The following is a 21,502-nucleotide window of genomic DNA, read 5'->3' as shown; positions in this document are numbered from 1 at the left end:
CCGGGCCCTGACCCCTCCAGCACCCGCTCAGGCGTCTCCTGAGCCTCGCGTCCCTCCTCGGCCCTCCTTGCAGGCTGGGCCACGTCCCCCGTCCCCCAGCCCGCCCCAGCATCAGGAGCCCCAAGTCCACCTCCAGGTGGCAATCGGGTGACGCGGGGAGCGGAGCGGCTCGATGCCACGCTGGCCCTCTCGGCTCGGCACATCCCCAGCTGCCCGGCGGCAGCGGCACGGCTCAGCGTGGCGTCTTTGGACCCTGGTGGCCTGAGCGGAGCAGAGTTTGCTGGGGGGGGGGGGCTGTGGCGCCCCAGCACCCGCCGACCAGCGCCCGCAGGCACGCGGACCCGTGCCGTACCGCTGCGCCGCAGTGAGCACCGGGATCGACGCTGACGGGCCAAAGGGAGCGGGGGGACGGGGGGCTCGGGGCGGTGCGGGCGCCCGGGGGGCTGCCGCCGGCCTGCTCCGTCCCTCTGGTGGAGGAGGGAAGGCAGTCCGCAGCCGTCCCTGAAAACCGAGACGCCTCCGAGTTTCCTCGGCTGCCAAACGGGCGCTGGCAACGCCGTCGCGCTGCGCTCGGCCGAGCCGCGCGAGGCTGCGAGGCAGAAGAGGAGCCCGGCAGCCGCAGGCGCTGCCCAGCTTTTGATTCTCAAGTACACGTCACCCGTTCAGCCGCAACGGATCCCGGTTAAGGCCGTATTTCCGCCAGACCCTCGGCGGGGGGCGGCCCCGCCAGTCGCAGTTCCCTCTTCGAGCATCCCGGCCTTTCGGCTGACGCTCTCCAGAGCTCGCGGCGCAGGGCTCAGCCCAGGCTCGCGCGGCCGAACGTCAGCGGCTAAAAGGGAAAAGCCGAGGGCCGGGAGACGGCCCGGAAGGCCGGCAGGCGCTCGGCGGTGCGGGCTTGGCGGGCGGCTGCCGCCCGGCGACGCTGCCGCCTCGCGCCCTGCCCCTTCCCTAAACCGTCCTCCAAATCGCTGCCCGCGGGAGGGAAGCCGAGGCAGCTGTTGCGGATATTTTAAGGAGCTTGAGACAAACCTTAGTGCCGGGATTCTCCCGACTGAAAAGGCCGACGGCCGCTGCCCTGGGCCAGGCAGCGGCGGGCAGAGCAGGCCGGGCAGCTGAAGCAACGCCTGCCCGGCCGCGCTCCCGCCGGGGGCCCGCGCACCCAGCGCCCCTCGGCCTCACCCCCGCGCAAGCTTTCTGAAACTTCCCCGACTCGTCCCTGAACCGGCCGGAGGTGTGGGGCTGCCGGAGCTGGCAGTGCTGCCGGCAAAGCGCTTTGCTGGGAGCGGCCCCCCCGAGGGACTGTCCCCCTCGCCCCCCTCGGCCTGGCACCAGCACCCGGCAGCGTTCGAGCCAGGCGCCGGGGCCGAGCTGGGGCTGGCTGTGAGGATCGCTGTCCCCCAGCCCCGGCCCCGCACCTGGCCCTCTGCCCTCCCAAACCAGCGGCCACAGGATGCCCATGGGATGCGGGGGGTCGCGGACCCTCCGCCAGCACCGTCCCCTCTCTAGGGAAACCCTAGGCCAGCTTCTCCCTCCTCCTCCGGCAGGGACAGGGGGCTGAGAGCTGGGAGCGGGGCAGAGGTGCAGGGATGGGGAAAGGGACGGAGCAGAGGGATGAGGGGACGCGGGGTAGAGGTGGAGGGATGGGGAAAGGGACAGCGGGGAGGGATGAGGGATGGGGCAGAGGGTGGAAAAGTGAGATGGAGAGCTGGAGGGGATGGGGAAGTGGAGGGGCGGAAGGGTGGAGGAAGGCCGCGCCGGAGGAAAAGAGGAGGACGAGGAGGAGGAGGAAGCAGCGGGCGCCGGAGCGGGCGCGGCGCCTTTAAGGGGCGGGGGCGGGGCGGGGCGGCCCGATACAATGTAGCGCGCGGGCGGGCGGGCGCGGCCCCATTCATCGCCGGGGCGCGCAGCGGCATGGCCAGGGGCGGGGGCGCGGGCACGGAGCGGGGCGCCGCCGCCGCCGCCGCGGGGCTCCTGCCGCCCGCCTGCCGCCAGCTCCGCCGCCGCAAGGTGAGAGCCGGCCCGCTGCCCACCCCCTCCCCTCCCCTCCGCCGCGGGACTTGGCGCCCTTAGTTGCCCGGCCGCGCTGGGGAGGCGCCTCCGGGGCCCCGCCGCCGCCTCCCGGTTCCGTCCCGTCCCCGGTTGCCCAGCGCCGCCCGGCAGCGGCGGCGTCGGGCTCCTCCGCGCAGGGGGTGGCGGGCGAGCCGCGGGGCCGGGCCGGGGGCTGCGGGGCTTTGGAAAGGGGTGGGGGGAAGCCGGCGGGGCTGACGCGCTGCCTCCGGTGCCGCAGGAGAGCCGGGCGAAGCTGTCGGTGTGCAGCAAGCTGTGCTACGCCGTCGGCGGGGCTCCCTACCAGACCACGGGCTGCGCGCTCGGCTTCTTCCTCCAGATCTACCTGCTGGACGTGGCCCAGGTAACTCGCCGCTGGCAGGGCGCCGGGCCGCGGGTGGCTTTCCGCTGTCACCAGCTGCGGTGCCATGTGCTGCTGCTCGGTGCCCTTGGCCATCTCCTTGGCCCGAAGGGCTCTTCCGGGGCCGAGGTGCTGGGCCCTCGCTGGAGGGGGTGCTGGCCAGGAAGGCTGGGGTGTAGGCCGCTCGAGTTATACACGGCGAGCCTTAAAAACTTAGCGCGAGGGAGGGAGCAGCTGGAGAGATGCCGCCCGCAGCGGGTCCCCGAGGGCTCCCGGGAGGGCTGCGGGGCTGCCTGGCAGGAGTCACCCAACAGGGCTCTGGGACGGATAGAAGCATGCAGGTGCTGTGTTTGCTTGGCAAACTGGAACGCGTAAAGTTTGCCACCACCGCACCCTCCAGCAAACCCAGGGACGAGAGCAGCTCCCTAGGTGAGCAAGCGTGCGAGCGCCGCGGGGTAAGCAGGAGCAATGAGCCCTCGGTGGCCCCATGTCTGAATCCGTGAGCTGCAAGTCTTCCCCTGGGATCGGTTCCCCCTTGATAGCTTTTCCTCGGGGAAATAGAGAGGAATCTGTCACGCTGGAGCCACATCTCCACGTGGCTTTGCTCTGAGGTTTGTGGGCTTTGATCAGCCAAATTCCACCCAGTGTTCCCAGCCCTGCTGCTTTCGCTGCGTGGCCTTGTGCAAAGTCATGTGGCTGCCTGGTGCCTTAGTTTCCCCAGGCTATAAAACAGGATGATACTGTCCATCCCCTGGGATGACAGGACCTGTCCCACAAAGCCCGGCAGCGCTCCTGGAGTCAGTGCGAGCAGCCCTGCAGCCGCTGTCTGCAGGCAGGAGGGGAAGGAGCCGCGGGGCACCCTCGTGCCAGCTGCGTGGGGTGTCTTGGGGAAGTTTGCTCTGAGGCTGTAGGAGCTTTCTGTCAAAAAAGCACTGTGGAGCAGGAGGCAACCTGGGAGAGTTTGGGTATGCCCCAGAGGCTGTTGAATGATGGGGGAGAGGCCAAGGGACCTGTCCCCTGCTCCCAGCTGGTGACAAAGATGCAGTCACAGTACAGTTGCAAAGGTTTTGGTGTTCAGCAAGGATAGCCAGGGGCTTGAGGTAGTATTGCCTGCCCTAATGTGAGTTCTCCCTCTTGTAGCTGGACCCTTTCTATGCCTCCATCATCCTGTTTGTGGGGCGAGCCTGGGATGCCATCACGGACCCCATGGTGGGCTTCTTCATCAGTAAAACCTCATGGACCCGCTTTGGGCGCCTGATGCCATGGTAAGAGACACTGCACAGCTCTGTGCAGCACCCTGGGGTCCCTTCTTGATGTTTCACAGCAATTCCAGGCCAGCAGCAGGTTGTTGGGTGCCCCTTGGCATGAGGCTTGCAGGGCAGGATGGGCTTGTGCTGTATCTCACCCAGGAGTATTTCTAGTGCGGTGACAAGTGCCCCAAAACACCCAAGGAGCTGCAAACAGCAGGGGCTGGGTCGGTGCCTGTTGCTCTAACCAGCCCTGAGCCACTCCTGCGCAAGCTGGGCCAGGCTTTTCTCCGGATCGCTAAACCAGGAGCAGCTCCAGCCTCCCCGAGAGCTGACCCGAGGCTGCGGTGCGGTGCGAGGGCTGCCCGCCCGCTCCCGCAGCCAGCGCCGAGCCCCATCCTCGGACGCTGTCGCCAGTGGAGCAGGTGGCGTTGCGGCGGCGGGGAGGAGGGCTGGCCGGGGTGCGTCCGGCCCGTCCGCGGTGACGGGCTGCTGGGTCGCGTGCTGCCTGACTGTCATGAGTTCACCCTTCTGGCAGGAAAAGCAGCTGCCCCGGCTCCGGGTGCCAGCACGTGGGTGCTGTCACTGGCCTCGTGAGCAGGGCGCTGAGCAAAGGGTGCCGACGGGAGTCGGAGCAGGTGGGACTGGGGTTTGGGAAGCCCTGAAGGAAGGGCTTGTGCCTGCGCCCAGGGCAGATTTGGGGCAACGCTGCTGTCCGTAAGTGCCTGCTCCTCCAAGGCACACGGAGCAGTGTTGTGCTGTCTGCCCTGAGCGCAGCAGGAGCAGGACTGCAGGGTGCTAATATCTGAGTGTCCAGCACCGAAATAACCTGTGTCCCGGGTGCCTGCAGGATTGCTGAAATACAATGCAGCCAAGGGGTAGGCGCAGGGGGCAGAGGAATTAGAGGGATGCAGTCCTTCCCCCGCAGATTATACCCTCTGCTTCCGGGGTTTCCTGGAATAGCTCTGGGCAGCATGGTAGTCGCCTGTTGTTTAAGCCAGGCTCCATGCATGGCCTGAAATAGCTCCTCTCCCAGCTGCACGCGTGGTGGGGTCTGGGGTCCGGAGATTAGAAGCAGGGCTGCATGCTGGGCTGTGCCGGCAGGGCAGGCGCGGGGCTGCGCAGGGCAGTCGTGCACGCCCAGGGCCGCTGCTGCCTGTAATCTCTCCTCCACGAGGCAGGGGGTGGGGACGGAGCCGTTGCATTCCTCCAAACGGGCTCTTGCATTGTTAAAATTGGCCAGAGCCGTTGACTTGTGCCGGGCTTCCCAGCCATGCCGGGGCAGCAGGCTGCGAGCTGTTGTTTGTGGCTCAAGAGCAGTTGGCCGAGTTCAGCTTGGATGGAGTCGAGCTACCCTGGCCGAGCCGAGCTAGAGCCCCCCGAACTCGGGCTCCGGGAGGCGCAGCCCGCGGCAGCCGAGGCAGTGGCGCGGCCCCGCTGCGCGTCCTGTGCCGCCCGGCCCCGCGCCCTCGGCAGCCTCGGTTACCCCACGTGGCCTCCGCCGAGGGGCTGCGGCGACGTTGCCGGCGGGCTGCGAAGCGCCCGTCCGCGAGGCTGAGCTCCCGCGGGTGCCGCCGCTCCGGGCCACGGAGCCCTCCAAAGGGCGAGCAAACCTTCCCCGGGAGCTGCCCCCTCTCCCCTTTCACCTGCTTCTTTCTTTTTAAACACTTTTTGGCCTGTTTCGCTCCAGCAGCTCGCGTGTTCGCTGCGTCCCTTCCCCCCCCCCCCAGGCCCTGGGGACGCCGCTCTGGCCCCGGTGTCTCGGCCGCTTTAGGTGACCAAAACTTTCCCTGACGTGTCGATGACTTAAGAGCCCTGGTTTTGACCTTCCTCCGGGGCAGCGGCCGTTGGGAAACGGTTAAGCGCCGGGCCGGGAAGGGGTGTGCGAGCCGCACAAAGGAACACACCATCGCGCCGCGGCCAATAAGCGGGCGAGCGCGTCACGGCCGGCCTCCTCCGAGCTTCTTAATCACCGCGGCCGCGTCAGGGGTAACTCGCAGTCACTTCCCGTCACCGCCGCCAGACAGCCCGGGCCGGGGCTCGGCACCTCCAGCCGGGGGCTGGGGACGTGGGGAGCCCATCGCCGCGTCCCCGGGGGGGGGGTCCTCGCGTCCTTGCCAGCGGCGACGTGTGCGCGTTGGCGCCCGCGGCCAGCGTGGCGTGGTTCCCGCCGAGGCTGCGGTGACTCATTCAGTTTCCCTTGGCTCGACGTACGTGTGCGGCGATAAGCGGGCGCGAGAGGAGTGGCTGGGAGCCGGCTCACCCCTTCCCTCCCCCTCGGCCGGGTGACGTGCGCGGGGAAAAATGTGCGTGTGCTGGGTGCTGCGCAGCGCCGCCCCGTCCGCGGGGATTCGGTTTCTCGCACCCTCCCCGCTTTAGACTGAAACTTCGCCTCTTGTAACGGCAGCGTGGAAGGAAAGATCTTGTTGCACCGTCGTTGTGGGGTGGCAGAGGGACAGGGCTGAGCCTCAGGAGACTCTGTCCTATGTCCGGTTTTATCAGCTTAATTCCAGGATGCAGCTTCTGCCTGGGAGTTTGCGGGGGACAGGAAATGAGAAGCCAAGCAAAATCGGTCTCCTAAGCTGATCCCAACGCAGTCTAGCTCACTTCCCTCCAGGAGGAGGATTTCCTCCCATGCCTTCCCAGATGACAGGTGCTTCCATGTCCCTCTGGACCCAGGAGCAGGACCCAGGCGGGCAGGGTCTCCTTCGGCTGCCGGGTCTCCGGCAGTGCTGGGTGCAGGGGCAGAGCTGCCCCCGTCCCCCGCAGCAGGACAAGGGCTGTCGCTGCGCTGGATGGAGCAGAGATGCTCTGGGCAGCTTCCTGCTGCGATCGCCCTCGCCAGTCCGTCCTGCCGGGACCGCCGCCAAGCCCCAGCGCTTGAGCAATCTCCTCCGATCCTCCGTGGCACTTGCATCCCTCATCCCTGCACCCGCAGCTCTGATGTAGGAGTGGAGGAAGGAGCCAGCCTGTTGCTGGCTGGCGATTTGCCCCTTCCCTGCCAGGAAAACGGAGGTGGCCGTGGCCCTGGCAGCAAAGCCGAGCTGGCGCGCGGGGTTAGAGGCCGCTCAGCCCACGGGGCGACGGGAGGAGGGCTGTGCCAACTGGCAGCTTCCCAGCCCCTGCCAGGAGGAGGGAGGCGATTACATCCCGCTGAACACACAGCGCTGCTGCCCAGAGCAGAGGTAGAGGCCGGGGGCGGAAGCTGAAGCGGGAGCACATCAATCCCTCCGGCTGAGGCAGGGAGGCCTGTTCTCGCAGATTACGCCCTTTTCCTGGAAGCCCGAGTCAGCTCATCCCCTTCCCACCCCGGCTGACCCAAACCGCTGCCTTTGGCCGGTTCTGAATACCCCCAGCAGCAACCCCTGCCCCCTGCCCAGGGGTACGAGCAGGGTGAGACAGCCAGCGGCAGCTTGGAGGAGCCCCCAATATCAGGTGCCCAAACCCCCCGGAGCCCGGCCGGTCACCCAAGGCACTCCTTGCCTGCGAGGCTAACGCTGTGTCCTCCCAAAGGATCATCTTCTCCACTCCGTTTGCTGTCATCTCCTACTTCCTGATATGGTTTGTGCCGGACATCTCCAGAGGCCAAGTGCTGTGGTACCTCATCTTCTACTGCGCCTTCCAGACCCTGGTGACGGTGAGCTGGGCTCTGGGCATCCTCGGGCCGGTGGGCGAGGGATGGAGAGGACGTCTCCCTGCCTCGGCCCCGCTGTGCTGCACGGAGGGGCCAGCTCCCCTCCGCCCCGGTGCTGCGGCCTGACGCACCCTCCCTGGGCTGATTCTCCTCTTCCTCGTGCCGTTGCAGTGCTTCCACGTGCCCTACTCCGCCCTGACCATGTTCATCAGCAGGGAGCAGAGCGAGCGGGACTCAGCCACTGCCTACCGTAAGAGCCTTCCCCTGCCTCTCCCTCCTTCCTCCCCAGCTCTGCAGGGTGGCCGGTGCTCAGTCCTGGGCTGAGGCGGTCTGAGCCCTCTGCCGTGGCTCTTCTGGGCTGAGAGCCTCCAGGTGTGCTGCTGGGAGGGCTCGTTTGATCACATCCCAGCCTGAGGATGGTGTGTGATGCACCGTTCAGGGCTTGGATCGCAGCCTCCAGCTCTTGCTGTTCCTCTCCTGTGGCTCCTCCAGCCGATTCTGCCGTTGAGCCTGGTGAGAGCTGAGCTGATGGGATTTGGTCTTGCCCGGAGCAGGCGATAGGGGATCTGAGCTCCCAAGTCTTTTCTTTCCCTGTCACATAGCAGAGTGAGCACCAAGACAAAGTCTTGGCATTGCTCCCTGCCTCAGTTTCCCCAGTGAACGCTCTCCTTCCTGCACAGCACAGGGCTTCACTCGGGGGTCTGGAGGGAGTTGCAGGAGAGCCGCACCGGCTCACCTCTGCGGGCCAAGGGCAATGCATCGCGCGCTGAAGGGCAGTCAGGGAGGCTCTGCCGCAGAGTGGGGCTTTGTGCTTGCCTTCCCGGGTCTCAGAGGGCTGTGCTCAGTCTCGTTGGCATCTCCGCTCAGGAATGACAGTGGAAGTGCTGGGCACTGTGCTGGGCACCGCCATCCAGGGCCAGATTGTGGGCAAGGTGGATACTCCCTGCATCCAGAGCCCTATCTTCATCGGAGAGACCAACTCCTCAGTGGCCATGGAGGAGGTGAACATGACCCACGACACCGGCTCGCTCACAGACACAGTAAGCCGAGGGGACCCACTGGCGCTCCCTGCTATGTCCTCCTTGCCGTAGCCACCTGCCTCCTTAGCAGGGCTGGCTCCTGGGAGGAGCAGCCTCCCTCACTGCTCCCCATGTCTCCTGCAGAGAAATGCCTACATGATTGCAGCGGGGGTCATTGGGGGCCTCTACATCCTCTGCGCCGTGATCCTGTGGATGGGTGTGCGGGAGAAGAGAGGTGAGTTGGCCCACGGGCTCTGCAAACAGCTGCTCTGCAGGGGCACGGGGTGTGGAGGGCTGGGTCTGCTGCTGGGGTCGCTGTGTCTTCTGGCGAGCGGGCCCTTCCCCAGGGGATGCTCACTTGTTTGTAAAGAGCAGGAAGGAAAAACATGGGGATATGTTTCAGAGAATAGTCTTTGGCCCATTGGGTGGAGAGGAGGCTCTGGGGCTGCTTTACAGTTGCCTCTGTCTCAGGACTGAGTTGTCACAGGCTACTTAGACCTGCAAAATGCAGAAGTACTTTGGGCTCCTGGAAATGCTGTGGTGCCTGCCAGGGACATCCTTAGGAGCCCCCCGAGTCCTCCCTGTTCCTTGGGGAGCAGTGTGCAGTGCAAGGAAGGCTTTGGTCGCCTCCAGCCAGGACAGCTTTGTTTGCCACATCTGCTCTAACCTGGCATAAGAAGCAAAGATTGGAGCCTCTCGTTCCATGCGTGAAGCCCCGAAGGAGAGGAGCAGGTAGAGCTGAGGCCTTGGCATAGGGCCCCAGGGAAGGCTTTGTGGAAGAACAGTGCTGTGGGAATGACATGACTGGAGCATATTCAGGGTGTATTAGAGCAAAGCACAGCCCCAAGACTCATTTGTCTGCTCAGCCTCTTGGAGATGAATGTTATCTAGCATAGGCTTGGCTGGCCAAGGTCTCCAGTGCCAACCTGGACACCGGGATGTAGGATGTTGTCCAAAGTCCAGCAGTCTGTCCTTCCCTCCCTCCGCTTTGTGGCCAGCTCTGCTCATGCCAGGCAAATCCCCCACGCTTTCCCTTCCCCCTCTGCATGGGGCTGAGGGACCCCTGGGCCAGGGCAGGGGGTCCTCGCAGGCACTGCCCTGACTGCCTTGGGCAGGGTGCTCTGGAGCTGGCTGCGCGATGCTGTGCCCCAGGCTGCTGTTTCTGTGGCTCTCACAACCAGCTGGTTCTGCTCTGCTCCCCAGAGGCCTCTGAGCTCCAGTCGGACGAGCCTGTCTCCTTCTTCCGGGGGCTGAAGCTGGTGATGAACCATGGTGCCTACATCAAGCTGATTGCTGGCTTCCTCTTCACCTCGCTGGCCTTCATGGTAAGGGCACAGCCAGGTTTGGAGGATGGGGGAGAGGGAAAGGCAGCAGTGTGGCTTGGTGATCGCTGCGGTATGAACAGTGTAGGGTGCAGTAAGGGATCCTGGCAGGCTGGGAGCATGTGAGGTGCCAGGATGAATGAGCCAGAGCAGCCCCAGGCAGAGAAGGGAGGATGTGGCCTTGTGCCCTTGGACGAGTTGGTGAATGGCTGCTTTCTTTCCCTGCTCATGTGTTGGGTGCAGCCTTGCAAGGAGCACATGCGTCCCTCTGGGGTGGGGTGGGATGTCCATCTTTCCACCCCCTAACCCACCATCTGCCTTTTCCCCAGCTGCTGGAGGGCAACTTTGCCCTGTTCTGCACCTACACCCTTGGCTTCCGCAACGAGTTCCAGAACATCCTCCTGGCCATCATGGTGCGTACGGGCTGCGGCTGGGCTCGCGTCATCCCTTCCCTCCTGTCCTGTGGCCCCTCAGGGCCAGGATCGTGCCACAGCAAGATGTGGCGGTGCGGGGGTCCTGTGGGTCTGCCCCAGGATTCGGTGCGGGATGAATGCTCGAGGGGATGGAGGCCATGGGGCCGCAACTGTCTGCTGCGAGGACAGTGACCGAAGGTCCCCCAGGAGACTGGGAGGGGAAAGGAGCTACTGAACCTCCTGCAAAGGCCTGGCCAGTTGGCGAGAACAGCAAGGCTTTTGTTTCCACATGAAGGCAGCCAGGGAAGGGGGGAGAACAGGAGCTGCGGGAGCCTTTTGTCCAAATCCTACCGCTTATCTCCCTTCCCCCATGAGCAAAGGATCCCAGCAGTTTATTGCCGGGAGGATGGAGCAAAGCAGCTTCCTGGGAGCCCTTTCAGCCCTTGCCTGATGGGGTGGAGAGGTGTGAGCAGGAAAGAGCCCCGGGGCAAGGCAGCCCTCTTGTCCTCGCGCCTGCAGGCTCCCAAGGCCTGACCCTGGGTGTTTGCTCCCTGCTTACAGCCCCAATACAGCAGTCTCTTCTGCTGTGGCTTTGCCCCTCAGGAGCCCCCCAGTCCTATGGCCTGACAGCCAGAGGGGACCGTCACCCAGGCTGGACGGGCTCCATCCCTCCCCCAGATGCCACAGTGCCCTGGGAGAGAGCTGCAGCAGCCCCCAGCTCTCGGCCGCACGGTGTTCACATGTCTGTGCCAACATCAGGCCCCTTCCTGGCACTGAGAATTGGGGACAAAGATCCTCCCCCTGCCTGACCCCTGGACTGGGTGCAGGTTTGCTGGCACCTGGTGCCCTGAGGACAGAGGCACCAGGGGAGAAGGTGGCCCTGTGGAGCTGCTCCAGTCACAAGCTCTCTTCCCTGGGAGCGGAGGCAGGCGAGGGATGGGGTGAGGGCAGGACGGCGGGCTGGTGTAGGCAGTGTGGATGCGTGCCAGCCCCGGGAGTGTGTGCAAATCAGAGGTGCTGGGAAGGATGCCACAGGGCAGGGTGGGGGCAGGCAGTGTCTGGGAGCTGCTCCCTGCTGAGAAGAGATTTGGCCCCAGAGAAGACCTTGGCTAGCAAATAACACCCTGACCTCCTTCCCTCCTCATAGCTCTCTGCCACCTTGACCATTCCCCTCTGGCAGTGGTTCCTCACCCGCTTTGGGAAGAAGACTGCTGTCTACGTGGGCATCTCGGTGAGTGGGTCCCCTCGGGCACAGAGGTGCGTGGTCAGATGGTTTCCTGCACAGGGCAAGCAGAACTACATCCTCTGGAGAGGGTCCAGAGCTGGGCAGGGGCTACTGCTCATTTGGCAACTGTCCTTCTTCCTGCCTTTTGTGCTATTGCAAACGTAGCTGCAGAGGAAGCAGAGCGTCCTCTCGTCCTGGAAATGGCTGCTGGGGGGCTCTGGGAGGAAGCCTGCACCACTGCTTCCCTGGCTGTCCCCATGGCCAGACAGCAGCCCTTCCTGAGGGCTGGCAGGAGTGGGAGGGAGGTGGGGAAAACCCGGGGGGTCTGGGTCAGGCACTGCTGAGGCCAACACTGGTTTCTGTCCCCTGTCCAGTCTGCCATCCCCTTCCTCATCATGGTGGTTGTCCTGGACAGTAACCTGATCATCACCTACATCGTGGCCGTTGCAGCTGGAATCAGTGTCGCCGCTGCCTTCCTCCTGCCCTGGTGAGTGAGAGGTCCCCATGCTGCTCACACCTCCTGGCTCAGCCTGGAAGCTTTAAATCCTTGGAAGGCTTTTTTGCCATGTTTCAGCCCAAGATGGGGATCTTAATGGGAAATCCTCCTAGGAGAGGCAGGAGGAGATGCTGCCTCATAGGCTTGGTCCATGCGTTCACTTTCCCAATCTCCATGCAGGTCCATGCTCCCAGATGTCATAGATGACTTCAAGCTGCAGCACCCTGACTCCCGTGGCCATGAAGCCATCTTCTTCTCCTTCTATGTCTTCTTTACCAAGTTCACCTCCGGGGTCTCCCTGGGCATCTCCACGCTCAGTTTAGAGTGAGTTCTTGCAGGAGCTGGGGCCCAAGAAGAAAAGCCAGTCTCACACCTCCGTATCTAGGAGTTTGCTTTCCAAAGTCTGGAAGGGAAGTGGAGGGGGGAGGGGTCTAAATCCATAAACCTTTCCCCAGAGGGAAAGCATTGCTTTGTACAAACTTGCCTGTTCTTAAACCACGCGAGCTGCCTTCCCCTCGTGTTCAGAGCACGTGCATCACTGAGGTACCAGAACTTGCTGCTTTGCAGCTTTTGGCTGGAAACCTCGATACTGTGCTGTGGCTGAGAGCTGCTTGGAGCCAAAGCCAGGCTGTCCTGCAGGGCTGTCCTGCAGTGATTGCTCCTTCCTGAGGAGACCTCTCGTGAGCTGGTGTGGGAGAGCAGGTGGCAGCCTGTATTGCCCTTGCTTGAAGGCCCTTCTCTATCCATAGCTTTGCAGGGTACCAGACCCGAGGTTGCTCTCAGCCCAGCGAAGTGAATTTCACCCTGAAGATGCTGGTGTCAGCTGTGCCCGTGGGGCTGATCCTGCTGGGCCTGTTCCTGTTCAAACTGTACCCCATTGATGAGGAGAAGCGGAGGAAAAACAAGAAAGCCCTGCAGGACTTAAGGTGAGCATTGCTCTGGGTCCCAGCCTGTGCCAGGGAGTCAGCAAGCGTGGTGTGTCAGTGGGACATGTGGGGGAAGCATCAGGCCTGGACTGATTGGGGCACAGCATGCCTTGTGCAGGAATCTGCTGGAACCTGTGGGTGGCAGGCGGAGGGAGGGGCTGGCTTTCCCAGTCCTGGCTCCAAAAGTAATGGCGTGAGGTATTAGATGTCAGCAGGGAACCTTTGGCAACACTCAGGCAGGGAACTGGTGTGAGGACTGAGCAAAGTGGCAATGTCCCTCTTGAGCTCCTCTGAGGCTTGCTTGCTTGAAGGCAGAAGTCCCCTCTTGGCTGGGGAGCCAGCAGGGAGGAAGGGCTGGCTTCATGCCTGCTCCCCAACCCTTTGCCCCTAGGGAGGAGAGCAACAGCAGCTCCGAGTCGGACAACACAGAACTCGCCAGCATCGTGTGACCCCAGGCTGGGTCCCTCCGTTTACCCCTGGGGCTTTTCGAAGGACTTGGCCAGGGGCTGGAGCAGCCTCGCGCTGCTGTAGGCGTACGCTGCTGAGGAGTGCCGAGGAGGAGCTGGGCAGAGCATCCACCATCGCCTCGAACATGAGATCTGTGCTGGTCTTGTGCCTTCCATGGGATCCACAGAGCGCTGGTAGTGTACATTACACAAATTGACCTGTGGTACTAGCGTGCCCCACGAGAGAGGGGGAAAAACACTATTCCCTGCCGGGCCCCGGGGAGCAGAAAAGCCCAGGCTTAAAGTCCTTTTGCTCATGACACTTGTGCCTGCTGCCCGTCTGTGCTGGGACCGCGAGGGACCAGTCCGCGTGGCACTCACCTGTGGGACAGGGGGTAAAGGTTAGTGTACATTACACTGTCAATGTGAACGCGCCAAGGATGTGAGCTAACCTCTGCTGTCTGTACATAAGACACTAATTTAGAAAGAGCTGTTCTTTTGTTGTTTTTATAGAGCCTAATTGATTAACTTAATGTAAATATGAAGCTGTTTCTTATTTGTATATGTCTGTACAGAAACCAAACTCAAGGACCTATTAATTTACATAAAGTCAGCAGAGCTGGTGTGGGGAATTTCTGTGTTTGGCTGCCTTTTTGTGGATGTTAGCAAGCCAGAGCCAAGGTCCTTCCACATGCCATGAGCCCAACTTCCCACAAGCCGAGGCGCTGGAATGCCGTAATCCAGGCAGGCGGCCGTGGCCAGCAGCCCCTCGCCCCGTGCGGCTCCTTGCTTGCTCAGTGCCTGCACCGCAGCAACCCAACAAAGGGCCTATTATTTCCTTCCTTTCAAGAGGGAACGGGGGTGGAGGGAGGAATGAAATGAAAGTGCCGGTGGCAGAGATTGAGCCCAGGGCTGGAAACAGGAGAGGCAGCTGGGGAACAGAAAGGGAATGTGGGCTGTGTGTGACACTCAACGCTTTCTCCCTTGGTGGATTGCTGTGCAAGCGCTAATCTTTGCAATGGCTTTCATCAAGGCTGTGGATATTTATACCATGCTCTCACATTCCTCTCTAAAGCAGAAGTGGTGAGAGCCTTGCCCTCCCTGCTCTGCAAGAGCAATGCAATCCTGCAGCAACAAGTGTAACGGATAGGGGAAATGCCGCCTGGAGCGAGGCTGGGGCATGGGCACCATGCAGCGGAGACAGAGTAGCTGCCAGTGCAGTTGGGGCGAATGCCTGAAGAGTGAGGGGAGCGCGATAGCTCTGCCCTCTGCTGCTCCATCCCTACAGCCACCCTCCGGGCCACCTCCTTTCATTAAGCCTCCTGCACATCTCTGACACCAACAAGAAATTAGTGGAGCTGGTGCTTGAGGCAAGAGCAGCTCCTTTGCACAAGGTGGGGGCTTGAGAGGTAAACAGCTCATGCACCCAAATGTGGGGGGAAAAAAAAGGCCTGGAGTGAGGCAGGGGTTTTAAAAATAGCAAGAGGGATTAGGCCTTAGCTGGGAATGCTTACGCAGGCCCTGCTCGGCCACAGTGGTGGGGGAGTGGGAAGGAGCAAAAGGGCTGGAAAGGAGAAGGGAGATGGTTCCCAGAGCACCGGGGTGGCACAGGCTCAGGGAGGCTGGGAGCTGGCTTTGGGGCAAGAGGCAGCGTTAGCCACTGTCCCGGTGCTACCTGCTCCCCCAGGGCCAGGACAGGGCTTGCAGAGGGACTGAGGTGCCACCATCAGCCCCAACACTGACAGGCCAAACCAGGGACTGGCAGCAGGGCAGGTAGGGTGGACACGTGCCCTTTCAGCAAGAGAAGGGCAGTGCTCTTGTGCCAGCTCCGTACAGAGCTTGATCGCAGCAAAGGTACTAACCCCTGTCCCGTTCCTGGTTTGTGAGCAGTCCTGCTTGTCCCTGTGGTCTGGCTGGCTCAGAGGTTTTATGAAAAACTGCTGCTGACCTCTTTTGCAAAGAGTTTCAACAAAAGTCGGGTTTTCCTTTTATTCTTCCTCCTGTTTTCAGGCTCTGGGCAGCTCATGAAGAGCCTGTGTTCAGGCTTTCTGCAGCCAGCTCAAGAGGCTAAAAACACAGAGCTTGAAATTGGGCCCAGAAATTCCTAGCTGAACTCACCTCTCTCCGAGGCTTTTAAGAAAATAGGATGGGGGAAAAATGATCGTAAGAGTTAACTCCACTGAGCCCTGGGCAAAACTCCAGCCTCTAAGCAAAGACCATGTCTTGCAGTTGCGATTACAGAGGCCTTTCACACTGAGCACGGAGGGAAACAGTGCCTGGGGCGCGAGGAAAGGCACTCTGGCACGGGAAACTTGCCCGGCCTGTGCTGCGTGGGGCGATGCTGCCGCACCGACAGCGTGTTGTGCTGCAGCTTCATCTCTACTAACCTTCACGAGGAAGCAGATACAGTCAAACTGCTGGGGAGTGCCTCCCTCCAGAGCCGGAGTTGCGTCGCTGCTGCGTCCTCTGGGCCGAGCGGGTGAACCACACGTCGGAGCTGACAGGCGGACAGCCAAGCAGAGCTGGTCCTGGGAAATCAAAGCCAGAACATGGAAAATGCTGGTGTCAGCTGTGTACTCAGCACCTGCTGAGCTGCTGCCACTAACGGCATATGGGCTGGGGTTGTGCTGTACTAAAACTGTATGTGGGTGTGAGGAATCAGCCTGATTCCCAGCTGAGGGGCTTTAGCAGGCTCCTGGGGCAGTGGGTTTCATGGGCTGGCTGATGGGGGCCAAGGGAGCCCTCCCTGAACTGCAGGGCATCGCTGCCTGCACTGGGAGGGGACAGAGGGTTTCTGTTTTGCTCAGGGAACCAGGTTGTCTCATTCCCCCCCTCTTTTTTTTTTTTTTTGCAAGGGAACAAGTCTTTTGACTGCCACGGCACAGACAGCAGGGCTGGCTGCAAGAGCCTGGTGCCACCCAGGCCTGGGGCACCCATGGGGCTCGCTGGTCAGCAGGGAAGGCAGGCTGCCGCAGACACCCACCTCCCCACTGGATGAGCCGGGACCTGATGGACAGGAGCAGCTTTTCCTAGTGCTTCCATCCAGGGGAGCTTTTGGGATTTGAGCTGGTTCAGCAAGGCTGGGCAGGAGCTCCTGCTAGGTCCTGTTCCTCGGGAGGGCTGACTGCAGGGTCACCGAGGGGAATCGCTCCTTGTGCTCAGGGCTGTTGGTGTCTGTTACACTGCAGCGACCTGCAGCTGGGGAGGTCCGACCTAAAGAGCCTTTTCAACAGCCCCCAAGCAGGCCCTGCATCTAGCAGAGCCAGGGAACCATACGTTAGGGCACTCCCGTACCCTTCCCAGGGCCTCGAGTCCAGCTGCGAGGCTTGCGCAAGCCCTGGAGAAACCTGCTGGGTGCTGGTGCCCAGTGCACCCAGCATGCGCGGCTGAGCCCGGACTGGTGCGCAACACACAGCTCTCAGCGAGGCAGTTCAGGATGCTGCCTGCACCGCTGGGCAGCCCAGCAGTGAGCCAGCGATGTGCCATTGGGCTGGACACGCACAGGGAGGGGGGTGGACTGGGAGGTGACTGGCAAGAAACAGGCAGAAACCTTCACCCTGGCCACAGGGCACTTGCTGCTCCAAGGGGACAAAACCCAAGCAGCCACGAGTCATGGCAGGGTCTCCAAGGAGGGCAGCCCGGGAACCAGCCAAATAGCAATTGCCTCCTCTGTCACCAACGGTGGCAATGCCAAAGAGGTGGATCCCCTCCCGGACGGTGTCGACATGCTTCAAGAGAGTCTGGAGGGATCGGAGCAGCAGCACCAGACTTGATCAGAGATCCAAAAAGATGGTTTTTGAGGTAACACCAGCCACAGTTTACCCAAAGGCGGATAAGTGGAAGTGTGAAAAGTCTTTCCCTGCAGAGGGCAGGAACTGCCCTCCTTATCCACAGGAAAAGGGCAAAGAGCTTCAGGCTTATCTCGCAGAGAGAGATTTATGAAACTTTCAGACAGCTGCTAGCGGGGGACGGTTTTCCCTCGGCCCCTGCGATAAGAGGCCCCCGGGCTGGAAGAACCCGCAAGCCCCGAGCTGCCGAGGAAGCAGGCAGAAACCACCGGGGTCTGGTGTCATGGTGGCTTCAAGCTGAACCAGGCAGGAGCTCTCACGGAAAGAGGTGCTCGTTCGAGAGCGCAGCCACCCCGCTGTGCTGGCACGCTCTCTGGGCCACTGGTCAGGGAACGGATCCAGCTCAGCCAGGAAACGTTTGGAGCAGAAGCAGGACGGCAGGAGCAGGGTGGCACTCGGGCACCGCGGGGGTGGTGGCGAGCAGGCCTGCCTCCCGGCGCGCCGATCTGCCTGCGGGCTGCGTTCTGGCCGAGGGACCGCCTGACAGAGGTATTGCTGGGTTCAGCCAGCCCCGGGGGTCACCTTGGCTGTGTCACCCAGCTGAGGTCACGCACCTCATCTGCAAACAGGGACTGAAGACTACCGGCCTGCTTTGGCAGGCCTTTGTTAATGTTTTACAAAACCACAGCTTCCAGTGGCATGTGCAGCCTCGGCACTTCCGTACGTGGCCAGAAATTAATGTAGCACTAAGATGAGATATGCTGCTACAAAAAACAAAACAAAAAACAAAACAAAAAAACAAACAAACAAAAAAAGCTTTTCCCAGGAATGAAGCTATAAATTGCTTTGCTGGAACATGAACTGCTGAAGGCAGGTCAAGGCTCAGACTTTGGTTTAATCAGAGGTGGCTCAGGGAATGGGGTTAAGGCAAAGGCCTGTCTTTGCCCCTGTCAGGACTATTTGCCCTCTGCAGAGGATTCAGAGGCTGCTAAGCACCACAAGGACCTGGGCTGGGGCACAGATAAGTGCCCCCATCGCAGCACTACACAGAGGGAACAAGTGTTCTGCTTCACAGCTAGCATAAGGGGGCCACCTAAGGGCCACAAATGCAATGTATTTCATGGCTAAAAGGAAGCACTTTTAAAAAACTACCACTGGGCTAGATCTTCTTTGGGGGCAGAGCTCACTGCTGATGATTGTTGCAAAGAGCGAGACTGGGCTAAGGAGCAGGGCTCAGATGGAAACAACCAGGCCTCCATCCTGCTAGGCAGGGTGATGGGCATCTGGGATTAGGAGCAGATACCCCCATAGCCCTTGGAGGAGAGGGAGACAAGGCACCAACCGCCTGGCAGCAGCGTGGGGAAGCTAGAAGCTTTGTCCTGGAAACAGGGTACTGGGACAGCCACATACTGGTTTACCAGCACTCAGATCCTCTACTGAGTGCTGACCTGGTTTACAGCAGATCTCATACAGGCAGTGCTTCGGTGACTCAGTCTTACCAGGATCTTGATCTTTGTTCCTCCAGGAACAATGTTCAGCTGAATAGACCCACCCCAGAAGCAAACAAGCTAGGGGATGGGATTCCCTTGCGATATCCCCAGTGCTCCACCGCTGGGAAGCTTTCTTCCTCTCCCTACTTCTTTGGTTGTTTCTAGTTCCTCTCCCCAGTTTCACTTCCCCTTCATGAAAGCAGCCTGGGAGGATGGGTGCTACCTGCGCAACCCAGCAGGATTACTGCTTGTCTATGTATCAGCAAAGCAGCCGCCTCCAAAGTAGAACGTGGCTTGTGTTTTATTGCTGTGACCAGCCAGGCCTGGCCTGACTTGACCAGCCCATGTGAGGACAGACTGTGGACCCCACACTTCCCTCTGGATTCCCACCCAGTGTGAACATGTTCTCCCAAAGCAGGTTGGGACTGGACTTATCCATAGGATGGTCCAAGCTACTGAATGCGCAGAAAAGAGGTAGTTTTACCTTCCATTTCATACCATATTAACTGATAGCTCCAAAAGAGTCTCATCGTGATGCAGTCAGAGACAGAGAGAGCTGCAAGAGGCAGACAGACACTGGCATGGTGGAAAATAGAGCAAGAAAAACAGAAAATGCATCAGTTATGAGCAGAAGCCCCCGTACACAGAGCACCTGGGACAGCAAGGGGGCCATCAGGCACAGTGTCTGATTATGTCAGGCAGACCATCCAGGTGACTGCAGAGGAACTGCTCTTGCCTCCTCTATTGGCCTCAGCCTAACTAGGAAGGAAAACGTGAGGGCAACGGTTCAGATCTCGGAGGCTACTCAGCCCTGTGTGATCTTCCAAGGCAGCTGGCCAGGAGCCAAGGGGTTGTGCAGAGGGGAAGAGGGTTACAAGAGCTGCAGTCTTCACCAACAAGACGCAGGTGCTATCAGCTTGCTGCTCATCCTCAGAGCCCACAAAAGCAAAGCCTGAAGGTTTTCAATGCCTCCCCAGCACAGAGGGAACACAAACCTTGTGGAGACAACCTCACTAGATGTCAGTAGAGCCCCGCTCGCCTGCTCCCAGTCCTTCTGGCAATTCCCAGCAATGCAGCCCCCCTTCTTGCCTTCCCCTGTCAGGGACCCCAGGCAAAGCCCAGAGCTCTGGCTCAACTCAGGAGCTCTGAGGCAACACCATGGTGACTCGTCCCCCATTCCTACTTTGCTGAGCGGCTGTTGCAGCAGATATTACCATCTATGGTAGCAGAGGAGAGGGCAGGAAGCAGTGGTAAAGTCAGCAGACCTCACTGGGTTTCTCCTCCTTCTCATTCTGTAAACGGGCCCCAGCCTTCTCAGGGGGAGATGCTCAGTCTGTTTTTCCATGCACAAACCCTGAACTCAGAGGGCAGCTTCACCTCCTGCTTCTGGGGATCTGAAAATGCAGAGGAAAGCTCCTGTCCTTGCAGCAGACAGGCATGACCCTTGCCCCTTCTTTAACTGTGGCAGCAAACACCTTTTTTTAACAGCAAGTCCCGCTATAATGGTAAAAGCAGACAGTGGAGCCTTGTGTAGGAACAAGCCAGCGTTGACTCCAGGGACCTCTTCCTGATGCTGAGTAATTTTTCCCTTGACCTCTCCATTCTTGGTCTCTCCAGCAACAAAGCCAGGATAACAATATTTATCCACCCTCTGCCAAGCGCTTTGAGACCCTCAGATCAAAGGTCTCTGAGCACAACAAGGCTCCAAAGTGCTGCATACCCAGCAACGTAAGAGAGTCTTGTAGAAGGTTCCTTCTGCAAAGTGCTGAGGTTCAGATAAGCCGGCACAAGCAAAAAATAAAAAGATTTATCTTTACCATGCGTAGACCAGCAATAAAAAGCTCCCTGGCACAGAACACGAGCAGCACCAGGACAAAAGATCTCCAGTTTCCTGGCCTGTCCTTCCCCAGGGAAGTACAGTTGCACCTCCTCATGCAAAAAGCATTTCCCACTGTCAGCCCAGATTTAACTCACATTTAGCCCAGTTCACCTTGCAGCTTTTGCTTACCTAGGCTCCTCGGTGAGGGAACTTTCTGCTCTTTTGGCTTCAGCTGGAGCGGAAATGGCTTGTGTCCCAGCCAAGTGCTGCTGTTGAGCAGGATGCCAGGAGTGCCTCCCTGGACACTTAAGAGCATCTCCGGATCTGTGCCAGCCGCCAAGGATGTATCCTGAGGAAAGTGTGCAGCTGTTTCAATTGTAAATAGCCCCCAAGAGGGCTTTTCTCCCATCCCACATCCATCAGACCTAGCTCAGAGGGGGCCCTGACCTCAGTTCCCCACCATGCGGCGTGACACCATTGCTGAGGGGAAGGAAGCCCCAATGTGTTGACCTTTCCACCTCTTTTGAGGGGTATTCATGCTCCAAACCCCGATTCTGCCCTGGAAGTACCTTCCCAGAGAAGTCCTCTTCCCCTCTACAACAGCTTCACCATCCCTAAGGGGACCACTGTCCCCCCCAGTCCCATGCTGGGGGTCCCAGGGAATAGCCCCTAGCCACTTCACTAGAGCCCCAACCTCCAGCCTAGCCCCATGCCCAGGGGTCCCAGCCCCCTAAACCATCCCATCTCCCAACCCCTCTCTGGGGCCCTAGACCTCTTGAGAAACCCAGGGCTCCCCAGGCCTCCCCCTCCCCTCTACAGGCCCCCCAGGGGACCCCTAGCCCCTCCCTGGGGGGATCAGGCCCTCCCTGAGCCCCTCTCTGTGTGTCCCAGCCCCTCTCTGGGGACCTCAGCCCCCCCCCCAGCAGACCCCTAGACCCTCTCAGGGGGGCTCAGGCCCTCCCTGAGCCCCTCTCCACAGGTCCTGACCCCCCAAAGGACCCCCAGCCCTTCTCTGGGGAGCTCAGGCCCTCCCTAAGCCCCTCTCTGGAGGTCCTAGCCCCTCCCTGGGGACCTCAGGCCCCCCAGAGGACCCCCAGCCCCTCTCTGGGGAAGCTCAGGCCCTACCTGAGCCCCTCTGTGGGTCCCAGCCCCTCTCTGGGGACCTCAGGGGACCCCTCCCTGGGGAGCTCAGCCCCCCCCTCAAGGGGCACTCAGCCCACCCCCACGGCCACGCCCCCGAGCGAAGTCCCGCCCACCTGCCCCGCCCCTC

The 21,502-nt window shown here is 61.0% G+C and overlaps 1 protein-coding gene and 1 long non-coding RNA gene across 2 annotated transcripts; one reads left to right on the top strand and one right to left on the bottom strand.

The window, feature by feature from the left end:
- The first annotated feature begins 1,892 nt into the window (after positions 1 to 1,892).
- Positions 1,893 to 13,767, top strand: MFSD2A (MFSD2 lysolipid transporter A, lysophospholipid). Its single transcript, XM_068917347.1, has 14 exons — positions 1,893 to 2,007; positions 2,288 to 2,410; positions 3,548 to 3,672; positions 7,168 to 7,291; positions 7,460 to 7,538; positions 8,156 to 8,328; positions 8,452 to 8,542; positions 9,511 to 9,632; positions 9,959 to 10,042; positions 11,190 to 11,273; positions 11,642 to 11,754; positions 11,944 to 12,087; positions 12,513 to 12,689; positions 13,081 to 13,767. The coding sequence occupies exons 1-14, from the start codon at positions 1,912 to 1,914 to the stop codon at positions 13,136 to 13,138; spliced, it is 1,593 nt and encodes a 530-aa protein (XP_068773448.1). The 5' UTR covers positions 1,893 to 1,911; the 3' UTR covers positions 13,139 to 13,767.
- Positions 13,386 to 21,462, bottom strand: LOC138062022 (uncharacterized). Its single transcript, XR_011135997.1, has 4 exons — positions 21,358 to 21,462; positions 20,422 to 20,581; positions 15,523 to 15,663; positions 13,386 to 13,516 (listed from the first exon to the last, which is right to left on the bottom strand). It is a non-coding gene; the product is annotated as an uncharacterized lncRNA (long non-coding RNA).
- Between the last annotated feature and the right edge of the window lie 40 nt (positions 21,463 to 21,502).

This window comes from Struthio camelus, chromosome 23 (assembly GCF_040807025.1).
Source record: "Struthio camelus isolate bStrCam1 chromosome 23, bStrCam1.hap1, whole genome shotgun sequence".
Taxonomy (NCBI): domain Eukaryota; kingdom Metazoa; phylum Chordata; class Aves; order Struthioniformes; family Struthionidae; genus Struthio; species Struthio camelus.
Note: the sequence above shows the minus strand (reverse complement) of the source record. Positions and strands in the feature narration are given on the sequence as shown.

What these genes read in the sequence shown, in the direction of transcription:
- MFSD2A (XM_068917347.1), top strand. Translation starts at nt 1,912, where the DNA reads ATGGCCAGGGGCGGGGGCGCGGGCACGGAGCGGGGCGCCGCCGCCGCC. An exon ending in GGACTCAGCCACTGCCTACC is followed by an intron (nt 7,539 to 8,155) that starts GTAAGAGCCTTC and finishes ATCTCCGCTCAG; the next exon opens with GAATGACAGTGGAAGTGCTG. An exon ending in ATCTCCACGCTCAGTTTAGA is followed by an intron (nt 12,088 to 12,512) that starts GTGAGTTCTTGC and finishes CTCTATCCATAG; the next exon opens with CTTTGCAGGGTACCAGACCC.